Source organism: Hypanus sabinus, unplaced genomic scaffold, assembly GCF_030144855.1.
Source record: "Hypanus sabinus isolate sHypSab1 unplaced genomic scaffold, sHypSab1.hap1 scaffold_93, whole genome shotgun sequence".
NCBI classification, from domain to species: Eukaryota; Metazoa; Chordata; class Chondrichthyes; order Myliobatiformes; family Dasyatidae; genus Hypanus; species Hypanus sabinus.
Genome location: NW_026781783.1, coordinates 1228153 through 1241982, shown reverse-complemented (window position 1 = coordinate 1241982; position 13830 = coordinate 1228153). Strand labels below are relative to the sequence as shown.

General features: G+C 43.6%; 1 protein-coding gene across 1 annotated transcript; it reads left to right on the top strand.

Moving 5' to 3' along the window:
• Nucleotides 1–329: 329 nt before the first annotated feature.
• LOC132390503 (zinc finger protein 234-like) lies at nt 330–13830 on the top strand. Its single transcript, XM_059963117.1, has 2 exons — nt 330–382; nt 6008–13830. Exon 2 carries the CDS (start codon nt 6414–6416, stop codon nt 7635–7637), a length of 1224 nt encoding a protein of 407 aa, XP_059819100.1. The 5' UTR covers nt 330–382; nt 6008–6413; the 3' UTR covers nt 7638–13830.

Sequence of the window (13830 nt, the reverse complement as noted above, 5' to 3'; positions counted from 1 at the left end):
CTGAATTGCAGAGTTCCTCCAGCGTATTGTGTGTGTGCGTCTCTGTATTTCCAGCAACTGCAGAATCTCCTATGTTTTATATCAGCATTTTACATTGGCATTAGATACACGTTGATATTGAGTATATTGTTTATGGGAGCCGCTCTCTGCGTTAAAACAGCGGCAAATTTTTTTCTATACTCACGATAAAAAAAAATGAGGTATGGACATTGAACCTGTGCTTGCAGAAAGGTTTAATGGCACCTTGATTACCCATAGGGCCCTGCGTTAAGAATTTCGCCGGTGCTGAAGCGCCGATCAAATGCGCAGGCGTCAGGCTGAGGAAGTCCCTGAGTTTCACGCATGCGCGCAGTACACAAGGCTTTGAAAATGTCGGTTGCAGGTAAGAGCGATTCTCCATGGGTTAATCTTAAACAGCGACTTCGGGACGATTCTTGTGAAATCCGGACACCGTGATCCGCAATCCCGGGACAGTCCTGCCCTCTTCCCTCTCTCTCAGCCCCACGATCCGTACACGAGCCCCGGGGAGCTACCGGCTGCTGAGTGAATGGGAACCGATGGATCTCTCAGACAGAGCTGAGCTCCAGCTATCTGAATGTAAGGATTAGGAACTCGGAGAAAGGGAACACATTCTTTTACATCAGCAGTTGAGAAAATCGGCATTAGTACTCTTTTCCATAGATGCTGCGTGGCCTGCTGAGCTCCTCCAGTATTTTGTGCGTGTTGCTTCCTCTACCTCAGGGGTGGGCAAACTTTTTGACTTGTGGGCCACAAAGGTTCTAAAATTTGACAGGGGGGCCGGACCAGGAGCAGATGGACGGAGTGTTTTGGTAATACACCTCATAAGAGAAGTCCCATAGTATTTAGCTATTTATTGAAATGACTTTTAAAACACTGAAAATTAAATGAATAAAATACAGCTTTTTTAAATAGTAACAGTTAATATTTTAAAGCACAGAAAATTCTGTTATCCTTCAAGATATTATCATCAACTTGTCCTGCTCCTTCTTATTCAATTGTCCCCTGTGCCAAAACTCAACAACAACCAGCCAGTATGCGGAGCGCGTTATTTGATCTGGAGCACATTTTTTATTTTGAGAACGTACATGCACCTGCGCACTACTAAGGTCCATCACTTAACAGAAATGACATGTAACATGTAAGGCTTATTGAAAAAAATATTTTCAAATGCATTTTTTATATAACACAATGAAGAAACTTATGTTTAATTTCAGTGGGAACAGTGTTGTTGGTCTCCCTTTTTAGCCAGCACATCAAAGTCTAGATTTAGTTTTGTTGTTGCGATTCTCAGGATGGATCTGAGGTGTTGGTCAGTTAACTTGGAGCTGTGGCTGGCTTTGTTGATGTTCATGACGCTGAATGCCTGTTCACACAAATAGGTCGAGCCGAACAAAGAGTAAAGCGCAAATGTGGAGTAATATGCTGCACCTCAACAAAGTCAATGTGTAGCGGTGTGCTACATGCAGCGCTAAAATTACGACACAGAGTCGGTAACTGCAGTCGAAGAAAAAAACTTTATTCGAAATCCCCAGCCTCACTTCTAAGCCTCCCTAAACCTGCCCTCCTGCACAGAGGCTCCAAAGCTCTGTGCTCGCAAATCCCTGCAGGCTATCTCCCTTAGCCGGAACGCTGGCTAATTGTGAGCCGGTTCGGATGTGCCAGGAAATGGGTCGCCCCAAATGTATATAGAGTGCGTCATCTATTGGGAAAACACCAGAATTGCGGGGAAAAACGTTAACAAGGTTTATTAATATAATTTCATCAATTTCTGCGGGCCGGAGGCCCCCGGGACGTAGTTTGCCCATGCATGACTTAGCGACTCTGCAGTGGAACCAATTATTACAAATTAGAGGGGAGATTATTACAAATTAGAGGGGTATTAGAGGGAAGGAGGGGAGACCTCCAATGTCCTTGATGCCCTCACCTACAAGATGTGCAGCTTGTAACCCTGCACTTCAATGAGCTGCAACTTGAAATGGCTGAATTCCAGATCATCCAGTAGTTGGAGTGGTTGACAGATATGACATGAAGAGAGGTGAGTTACTCCCAAGGTGCAGGACACAGGAAACTGGATGAGAATCAGGAAGGGGAATGAGGTTAAATAGGCATTGCAGAGTACTCTAGTGGCCATCCCCCACAACAACAGGTGGACCACTTTAGAAACTGTTGGGGGGAATTACCTGGCAGAGGAAAGTCAAAGGGCTGATAGGGGATTCATTAATTAGAGGAACAGAACAAGAGGGGACAAATATTCTGGTGGTAAGGCTTGCTAGTGGTAGTGAGCAGGGGAGAGGGTGATGTGGTTAAAATAAGTTGTAGGGGGAATGGGAGCCAGAATGACAGACAGATAGTGGAGAGTGTGAATTGAATTGACTTTATTAGATACATACTTCATAAACATGAAGAGTAGAAATATTTACCTTACATCTCCATATAAATGTGCAATGTGTAATTTATATAGATAGTTTGCACATAGGACAGTCAATATAACATCGAAATGCAATTGTATCAGCATGAATTAATCATTCTGATGGCCTGTTGGAAGATGATGTCCCGGAGCCTGTTGCTCATTTTGCTGTGGTACCGTTTCCTGGACGGTAGCAGCAGGAACAGTGTGTGGTTGTGGTGAATTGGGCCTGTTTGTCCCTGGTATTCGTTCGGCCCTTTTTACACACCTGTCTGTGTAAATGTACTGAATCATGGAAAGTAGATTGTGCAATGTATAATTTCCTTGTTTATATTTAGAGACATTTTTTGGTGTATAAAATGATGAGGGGTATTGAGAGTGTGAGTGGCCAGAAGAGTGTTTTTTTTTTCCAGGGTTGAAATGGATAATGCCACGTTTCCACACTCCCATAGATCCTTTGTCCATCTCCTGAGTAAATAGAGTTTGAGAAATATTTAAGATCTCCCCCGTCTGCTTTGGTTCCACATGTGGATTGCCATTCCAGTCTTCCAGAGGACCACCTTTGTGCCTTGCAATCTTTTTGCACTTCATCTATCACTAGAATCCCTGAGGATTATCCTTCACCTTTTCTGTGACAGCAACCTCATGCCATCTGTTAGCCATCCTGATTGATTTCTTATGTGTTCTCTTGCATTTCTTATACTCCATAAGAAACTGATTGCCTATCCCTGTTATGCAATTCCATTTTGTGCTTTACCAGGGTCTCAATATCTCTTGCAATCCAAGTTTCCCTACAGTTTCTGTCTTTACCTTTTATTCTGACATACCCGCTTACTACTTTCAAAATTTTGTTTTGAAGGCCTCCCATTTACCAAGCACACCTTTGCCATAAAGCAGCCTGTCCGAATCCAAGGTTGCCAGATCCTAGTGTTGATTCCAGGTGTTGATCATGCCCTGAACACATCCAACTTTCCTACGCTGCTCCTTGTATTGAAATATACAGGGCTCCGCATATTCACTGCACCACGCTCAACTTTTTCATTCCTGACTTTGTCTGAGGCCTGAACAACAACTGTCTCCACAAACTCTCCACTATCTGTTATGTTATCCAGGCTCCCATTCCCCTGCAACTTTAGTTTAACCCCTCTTACCCCGAACCCCAACATGCAGATCTATCACCCCTTTGGCTTTCATCGCCCAGATCAATAAAAAGGAGGTGCATACCAGGTACAGGCAGATAGGAACAAATGGGGTACTTATGAAATACAGGAAATTCAAGTGAACACTTATAAAAGAAATAAGAGAAGCCATGAGGTTGCCCCAGCAGACAAGGTGAAGAAGAATCCTCAGGGATTCTGCAGATATGTTACGAGCAAACAGATTGCAAGGGAAAAAATTAATTCTCTGGAAGATCAGAATGGTAATCCATATGAAGGGATAACTTAGACTTGGGGAGGTTTTTTGCATCCGTATTTACTCAAGAGATGAGCACATAGTCTATAGAAGTGAGGCAAAGCCGCGTCAACTTCATGGACCCTGTACAGATTACAGAGATGGAGGGGTTTGCTGTCTTGAGGCAAATTAGTGTGGATCAATCCCCAGGGCCTGACAAGTTGTTCACTAGGACCCTGCAGAAGGCAAGTGCAGAAATTATTGGGGCCTTCGCACAGATACTTAAATCATCCTTAGTGACAGGTGAGCTACTGGAGGATTGGAGGACTGACAATGTTGTTCTGCTGTTCAAGAAAGACTGTAAAAATAAACTAGGAATCTATACGTTGGTGGGCTTGACATCAGAACTGGGAACGTTATTGGAATGTGTGTGCAGGAACCAGGTATATACTGTAAGTATTTGGATAGCTGTGGACTGATAAAGGATAGACAGCATGGCTCCAGCCAATCTTATAGAGTCTCTCGAGGAAGTTATCGGGAAAGTGGATGAAGGCAAGGCAGTAGATGTTGTCTGCATGGACGTTAGCAAGGCACTTGACAAAGTCTCATATGGGAGGTTGCTCAAGAAGGTTCAGTCACTCAGCATTCCAGATGATACAGTAAATTGGATGAGACACTGTCTTTGGGATAAGCCAGAGTGTGGTAGCAGATGGTTGCCTCTCTGACTGGAGGCCTGTGACTAGTGTTTGCCACAGGAATCAGTGCTGGATCTGTTATTCTTTGTCATCTATATCAGTAATCTGGATGATAGTGTGGTTAACTGAATCAGCAAATTTGTGGATGACAACAAGACTGGGGGTTTGGTCGACTGCAAGAAGACTATCATGGCCTGCAGTGTGATCTGGAACAGGTGGGAAAATGGTTTTAGAAATGGTAAATGGAATTTAATGCAGACCAGTTTGAGTTGTTGCACTTTGGTATGACCTACCAAGGGAGGTCTTTCACAGTGACTGGTCGGGCACGGAGGAGTGTTGTAGAAGAAAGGGTCAAAGGAATACAAGTCCTTAGTTCACTGAAGGTGATATCACAGGTAGATAGAGATGGAAAGAATGATTTCAGCCCATTGCCCTTCATGAACCAAAGTACTGATAACAATAGATGGATGTTGAAGACCTTGGTGAGGCCTAATTTGAAGTATTGTGTGCAGTTTTGGTCACCTGCCTACAGGAAAGATGTAAAAGAAGTTCAGAGATTTCAGAGAAAATTCACAAGGATGTTGCCAGGTCTAGAGGATTTGGGTTATAAGGAAAGATTGAACAAATCAGGACTTTATTCCTTGGAATGCAGAAGATTGAGGAGAGATTTGTTTGTGATAGAGAGGCACAGGTAGTGTTAATGCAAACTGGCTTTTTCCACGAAGATTGGGTGGGACGACAACCAGAGGCCATGGGTTAAGGGTGAAAGGCGAAATGTTAAGGAGAACATGAGGGGAAACTTCTTCACACAGACGGTCATCCGGGTGTGGAATGAGCAGCCAGCACAAGTGGTGCATGAGAGATCGATTTCAACACTTAAGAGGTTCGTGTAGGTACCTGGATGGTAAGGGTGTGGGAGTTGTCTGTTTAAATAGTTCAGCACAAACTAGATGGCCCAAAGGGCTTGTTTCTGTGTATAAATTTTCTATGATTGTGACAGGAACCTGAAATAATACAAAATTTCACTCTAACCCCTTTTGACAGCTGTGTGAACCAACCAGTCATTTCAGCAGGAATTTTTTATATGGCGTTAAAACTGTGGCACATTACGTTAATAATACATAAAAGAAAACCCCTGCTGCATGTCAAGAAAAGCTATTTGTGTGAGAGTGTTTCAGTTACTGTGGGGCCAGGCACCCATGCAGCTCAGTGGGAACAGGGAATAATACCAATGGAGAGAGTCAAACTGAGCCAGGTCACAGATTGGAGGTGGCAGAAATGCCCCTTTCTTATAGAGACAGGAAGAACATCAGAGAATTGATGGTCATTCCAGATACCAGCACTCTGCCCGGTCAGGAGATGATTTCTCTCTCCAGCTTGGGTTATACCTCACTGTAACAGTGTGATAACAGATCAAACTTTGGCAACTCAAGTAATCTCATCTGAGATGTTGTCCTACACCCATTGATGGATTTTGTAAATCTTTTTACAGGTTAAAAATGAGAAGGAATTCGTCTCCAGGAATCTCAAACACGACACACCAGTTTTGTTGTCTCTGTCTGGATATTTAAGAAGTGGAACAAGGGATCCAATTGACCACCCTTCCTGCTCAGACTGTGGGGAGGGATTCACTCGGTCATTTGACCAACTTGCACACCTGTAATTTACACAGGAGAAGGGCCTTTCACCTGCACAGACAGTGGGAATGGATTCACTTGGTTATCACAATTGAAGGTACATCAGCAAGTTCACACTGGGCAAGGCCATTCACCTGTTCTGTGTGTGAGAAGGGGTTCAGTCAGTCATCCCACCTGTGGACACACCAGTCAGTTCACACTGGGCAGAGGCTGGTCGACTGCTGAGTATCTGGGAAAGGATTCACTCAGTCATCTGATCTAATGGCACACCAGTGTGGTCACACTGGGGAGAAGCCATTCACCTGCTCAGTCTGTGGGAAAGGATTTACACAGTCATCTACCCTACTGGTACACCAGCGAGTTCACACTGGGGAGAAGCCTTTCACCTGCTCAGTCTGTGGGAAGGGATTCACTCAGTTAGCTAACCTACAGAATCACCTGCGAATTCACACTGGGGAGAAGCCGTTCACCTGCTCAGTCTGTGGGAAGGGATTCACTCAGTCAGCTAACCTACAGAATCACCTGCGAGTTCACACTGGGGAGAAGCCGTTCACCTGCTCAGTCTGTGGGAAGGGATTCACTGAGTTATCTAACCTACTGAGTCACCAGCGAGTTCACACTGAGGAGAAGCCATTCACCTGCTCAGTCTGTGGGAAGGGATTCATTCAGTTAGTTAACCTACAGAATCACCTGCGAGTTCACACTGGGGAGAAGCCGTTCACCTGCTCAGTCTGTGGGAAGGGATTCATTCAGTCATCCAACCTACAGAGACATCAGCGAGTTCACACTGGGGAGAAGCCATTCACCTGCTCAGAATGTGGGAAGAGATTCACTGAGTCATCCACCCTGCTGGTACATCAGCGAGTTCACACTGGGGAGAGGCCGTTCACCTGCTCAATCTGTGGGAAGAGATTCACTGAATCATCCACCCTACTGGATCATCAGCGAGTTCACACTGGGGAGAGGCCATTCACCTGCTCAGTCTGTGGGAAGGGATTCATTAAGTCAGCTAACCTACGGAATCACCTGCGAGTTCACACTGGGGAGAGGCCATTCACCTGCGCAGTCTATGAGAAAGCATTCACTGTGTCATCCACCCTACAGAGACATCAGCGAGTTCACACTGTGGAGAAGCCGTTCACCTGCTCAGAATGTGGGATGGGATTCACTCAGTTAGCTAACCTACAGAGACATCAGCATGTGCATACTAGGGAGAAGCCATTCACCTGCTCAGAATGTGGAAAGGGATTCACTCAGTTATCCAGCCTACAGAAACATCAGCAAATTCACACAGGGGAGAGGCAATTCACCTGCTCAGAATGTGGAAGGAGATTCGCTGACTCTTCTACCCTGCAGAGTCATCAGCGAGTTCACACTGGGGAGAGGCCATTCACCTGCTCAGTCTGTGGGAAGAGATTCACTCATTTATCCAGCCGACAGAGACATCAGCGAGTTCACACTGGGGAGAAGCCATTCACCTGCTGAGAATGTGGGAAAAGATTCACTCAGTCATCCCATCTGCTGGGACACCAGTCAGTTGTTATGAATCCCTAGGTTTTGTTTGCTGTGGACATTCATTTTAAGAGACAGAGTGATTAAGAAGGCAAATCAGTCTGGCTTGCAGCTTGTTTACATCACTCACAGCTTGTTTAGTTTTAACCGAGGACACTGACACTCAGAGTCAGACAGAGACAAAGGAGGGAAAATGGCAAGAATCGAAACCAGGGAACTAGTGGCCAAGGGTCACTGTTTGGAACTTTCCTTTGCCCACAAGGGTGGACAAATTATTGATTCACCATACATTGAATGTGTGGTTATCACCTCATTTGATCCATAGCAGTGGATCTGATTTGGGGTACCCTGCGGAGACCACTTATGTGTTAACCCTTGCCTGGCTGTGGTGTGGTAATTCATTTGAAGACAATACCACTTATGACAAGTCACTTTGGATGATAATTAGAATGTGGATTTGGAAGGATGACAGATAAAATCTACAGCGACCGTTGGTCTTGTTTTACCACCATGAAACCTGTGGAATACGACATAATTGCCTTCTCTCAACATTTACCCTGGATTACAAATATCTCTCTCTCATCACCTGTTCTGTAGTTGAACTGAACTTTCATACTTTACCATCTCAAGACTCCAAGCCTTGTTTCCCCCGAGCTCAATAGTTAGGGAATTTTATTTATACACATTTATACACATAACACTCACGAGAAAATCTGCAGATGCTGGAAATTCAAACCACACACAAAAAATGCTCGTGGAACACAGCAGGCCAGGCAGTATCTATAAGGAGAAGAACTGCTGATGTTTCAGGCCAAGACCCTTCGTCAGGACTAACTGAAAGGAAAGATACTAAGAGATATGAAAGTAGTGGGGGGAGGGTGACATGCGAAATGATAGGAGAAGACCAGAGGTGGTGGGATGAAGCTATGAGCTGGAAAGGTGATCGGCGAAAGTGATGCAAAGCCGGAGATGGGAAAGGATCATTGGACAGGAGACCTCGGGAGAAAGAAAGGTGGGGGGAAGCACCAGAGAGACATGGAAAACACGCAAACAATTGAATATGTCAGTGATGGAGTGAGAAGGGGAAGAGGGGCATTAACGGAAGTTAGAGAAGTCAATGTTCATCCCATCAGGTTGGAGGCTACCCAGCCGGTATATAAGGTGTTGTTCCTCCAACCTGAGTTTGGATTAATTTTGACAGGAGAGGAGGCCATGGATAGACATATCAGAATGGGAATGGGACGTGGAATTAAAATGTGTGGCTACTGGGAGTAGTCTGATGCTGCTGGTTCGTTTCTAAAGCGTTAGGGTTTGTAACAAAATGGGGCCTGCATCTGGGATATGAACAAATTTAAGGATTGATTTCATATCAATTTGATTGGGGAAATCCCTTTTGATTTATTTGTGTGTGGAAAATTAGCAGCAATGGATGTTGATAGATATCTGGAAGTGTGAACCTCTCAGGCATTAGAGGACACCAGAAGGATTGAGTTGTTGAGTATTGCTAAAACGTTAATACTTGCTAAGGTGAAATTGACAATGAGGATTGCACAGATGCAGAGGATAATAGCTGAACATTATGTATCTGAGCATGTGTTTAAAGTGGAGGAGGAGTTTCCTGAAAGTAAACCAAGTGAGCTTGAGATCCAGTACAAGTTAGAACAATTAAAGATGGAGGCTCCGGAAAGACAGAGACAGATTCAGGCTGGAGAGGCAGAAAAGCAGAAAGAAAATTCTCTTACAAAGTCTAATTAAGGGAAAGACTTAGCAAGCCTATTCTGCTTTGACAGTTGCTGAAGCAGCTTATTATTTATTTATTTATGCTGCCTCAATCATTGCTACTGGGCTATAAATGTGCAGGAGCTGTGTGTGGTTCAGTGCTTTGCTCAAGAACACACACGCTGCCTCGGCTGAGGCTGAAATTCATGACTTTCAGATCGCGAGTTCAACACCTTAACCACATGGCCACGCACCACACATTCTGACCCAGTGAAACAGGCTCTGCTCAAAGCTTACGAGTTGGTCCCAGAAGCAGACCGGCAAAAGTTTAGAAATTTGAAGAAATCTGTGAACCAGACATGTGGAATTTGCCTATGAGAAATTTGTGTGCATTGACCGCTGGTGCACATCTGAACATGTAAATGATTATTTTAACAGCTTGTAAGAGTTGGTTTTAATTGAAGAGTTCAGAAGGCGCGTCCCTGATGGCATAAAGACGTATTTAGATGGAAATGATGCTGCCACTATGCAGGAATCTGCTGGATTAGTAGACCAGTTTGCTTTAACTCATAAAGTTATGTTTACCCTGACTAAGAGTTTCCAAAAGGCACTTGTCAAGTTGTGGGTAAACCTACTGAGCTCACCCCAGTGGCCTATACCTGTATTCGGTTAACCATTTTCCAAAGTTGTAGTGGATTGTGTTGGCCCATTGCCAAAGACTAAAGCTGACCATCAGTATCTGCTAACTATTATGAGTACCTCATCCAGATTCCCAGAGGCAATACCTCTCAGAAATATTAAAGCTAAAACTGTGGCGAAGGCTCTTACCAAGATTTTCAGTTTATTCGGTTTGCCTAAAGAAATCCAGTCTGATCAAGGATGTAATTTTACATCTGGATTATTCCAGCAGGTAGTTTCTGAACTGGGAGCAAAACAAATTGCATCATCTGCGTACCGTACAGAATCAAAAGGGGCTTTAGATTGATTTCATTCTACCCTCAAAACAATGATTAAGACATATTGTGTTGAAAATGGAAAAGACTGGGATGAAGGAATACATTTGCTTTTGTCCACAGAAAGAGAGTCAGTACAGGAATCACTGGGCTTTACTCCATTTGAACTTGTATTTGATCGCAGAGGGACCTTTGACCTTGTTAAAAGGAACGGTGGATTGATGTTAACTCGTTAGACTATGTTTTGAAGTTCAAAAATAAACTACAACAAGCCTGTAGTCTAGCGAGCCAAAACTTAAAGATATCTCAAAACAAAATGAAGTGTTGGTTTGATAACAGGACTCCCGAAAGAAAATACCAGATGGGAGATAAGGTGCTTGCCTTATGTTGACGAATCCACTTCAGGTGAAATTCAATACACCGTATGAAATAGTCTCCCAAATTAATGATGTGAATTATGTTATTAAAACACCCAACTGACTTGAACTAACACAGGTGGTACACATAAATATGATAAAGCCTTTTCTGACAAGCAGGCACCATCTGTGGGTGTTGTTATCAAAACAAATGAAACTGGCAACCTTGACAATGAAACACTTGACTCGTCCGAGACTTTTCAGAAGCCAAACATGGCACCAGTTAGGCTAATGAATTCGGTTGTTCCAGAAAACATTGCTAACAAGTTGTCTCATCTGCAGCCAAAGCAACAACAACAGCTGAAGGAATTAATTCTGAAGTTTAAAGATTCATTTCCCGATGTTCCCAAGCAAACAACGGTCGCAGTACATGATGTAGATGTTGGTCAAGCCAAACTGATTAAACAACACCCACTTCACATGAACATGGAAAGGTGTAAATTGGCTGACCAGGGAATTGAGTATATGCTGGAGAATGGTATTATTACGCCTTCAAAATGAGATTGGAGTCACCCTGCGTTATTGTGCCCAAACCTGATGGTAGTGTTAGATTTTGCACTGATTATGGAAAGGTAAATGCAGTAGCAAAAACAGATGCTTATCCTATCTCTAGAGTGGATGATTGCATCGATAAGGCTGGAAAGGCTAATTTCTTACAAAGATTGATCTGTTGAAAGGGTATTGGTGTGTTCCATTGACGGACAGAGGTAGAGAAATCTCTGCGTTTGCGACACCATCTGGGTTGTATGAATACAATGTTTTGCCTTGTGGAAGGAAAAATACTCCATGAACATCCCAGAGAATGATTTATTTTGTAATTCGAGGGTTAGAACACTCAGATACCTATATTGATGACTTTAGTTACAGGGAGTGGCACTTGGGAAGAGCATATCTCTGCAGTAGAAAAGCTATTTGACAGGCTTTCCTAGGACAACCTTACAGTGAATTTGGCCATGCCAGTGTGACCTGTCTTGGCTATGTTGTCGGTCAAAGCAAGTTGGCTCCTGTTCGCGCAAAAGTCCAGGCAATTTCTCAAGTTCCTATTCTGACTGCTAAGAAGGCTCTTAGAAGGTTTCTGGGAATGGATGGATGTTATCGTAAGTTCTGTAAGAACTTTGCTGCTATCGCTCTTCCTCTGACCAATCTCCTGAAGAAGTGTGAAAAGTTTGTTTGGACCGAGACTTGTCAGAAGGCATTTGATTGATTGTTATCAGTATTTGAGAGTAGGCCAATCAATGTAGTGCTGTCAGCAAATTTACTTAGCAGATTGGAGCTGTGGGTGTCAACACAAGTCATGGGTGCACAGAAAGTAAAGGAGGGGGCCAAAGAGACAACCCTGTGGGTTATGTGTGCTGAGGGTCAGAGAAACAGAGGAGATGGAGCCCACTCTTCCAACATGCTGGCGATTTGACAGGAAGTCCAGGATCCAGCGACACAAGGCAGGGTGAAGGCCGAGGTCTCTGAGCTCCATGTCGATAAATCACGACTTTCATGTGGCTACTTCTCTGCCCATGACTGCAAGGAACTGCAGAGAACTTTGGAGAGCAGAGAACATCAGAGAAACAAGCCTCCACTCCATGGACTCTTCCCACACTTGCCCTCCCTCGGAAAAGCAGGCCATGTACTCAAATAACCTCATAACCTGGACAGCCTTGCTGCAAGCCCGCTCCCCCATCGGGGAAGAGATATAAAAGCCATAAAGTGCGTAACACCAGGCTGAAGGTCGGCTTCCTGTCTGCAGTTATAAGCCAAATGAATGATAAAATAGACTCGACCTCACAATGTAACTCGACGTGACCCTGCACCATATGTCTATCTGCACTGCACTTTCTCTGCAGCCACAATGCTTTGTTACAGTGATTATTTTGTTGTACATCAGCTCAATGTACAGTTGTAATGTATCTATCTGTGCGGATGGTACATCAGGCAAGATTCTCACTGGAGCTCAGTACATGATGATAATAAACTAATTCCCCATTTTAATTCTGTGGAAATATTAGACAGACTGAGCTTCTGCTCTGGAACCGCAGAAGGAAACTGAACTGTTATCGTTTCTGTGGAAAGCAAATATATGGAAAAGGCTTCAATCTCACATTGCGATCTGTGGTAACTGCGATCAGGTGACCGGTGGTGGGTCTCCCATATCAATATCTGAATCAGGTTTAATAGCACCGGCATATGACTTGAAATCCGTTGTACCTGTAATAAACTATTTTAATTGCGTAAATGCAATAAACTTTTAATTGTGTGGTACTATTTGACTGATTGGGTTGTTGCTTTGGAAATTCTGAAGTGAAGCTGAACTAAACTTTAAACATTTATAAGAAGCTCAGAGAAATGGAAAAGGCTAAACTCTCACATAAACGGGTCAGACACCCAGAAACATCGGCTGCACTTCAGCACCTCAAAACAGTGAATAAAACATGTAGAGGCTATTGCAGAGAGAAAAAAAACATTGTCCACCCACAACGAGAGGACGTGACAGATCCGGATCTCACTGCCTTGTCTGAACGGGTGAAAGGTGAAGCTACACGTACACCGAGAGCAGTGAGCCGCAGATGCTGCAGATCTGCAGAAAATCATGAACGGGAAACGGGATCAGGTGATGGGTGGAGGGTCTCCCTCCTGAACCGGTGACTCTGCTCCTCGTCCCTCACACGCTGCCCGACCCATCCACCACATTCCCCACGTTATTCCATATTTACCCCAGATACATGTTTATTTTTCCACACCATATCTTTAAATACATGGATGGAAATTACAATGGACAATATAAGCTTCTGATAATCATAATCTGCAACAATTAGATTCATACTGGGAAAAAATGGTTTAACTACATAATGTCTCATAGGCCTGATTTGATTCTTACAAATTGATGAATATGTTCTAAAAAAACAAATTCACTCCCTACTTTTACATACTTCTTTCATTTTGCTTGCTTTTTCTTTCCACTTGTTCTATGTGTATACCTCAGATAAATACTTTGTGGAGATTTGTGATATATATGATTATATGATATATATGTACAATGTCTGAAATACATGTAACGGAAATGTTTGTTTGATGAACTTCATTAAA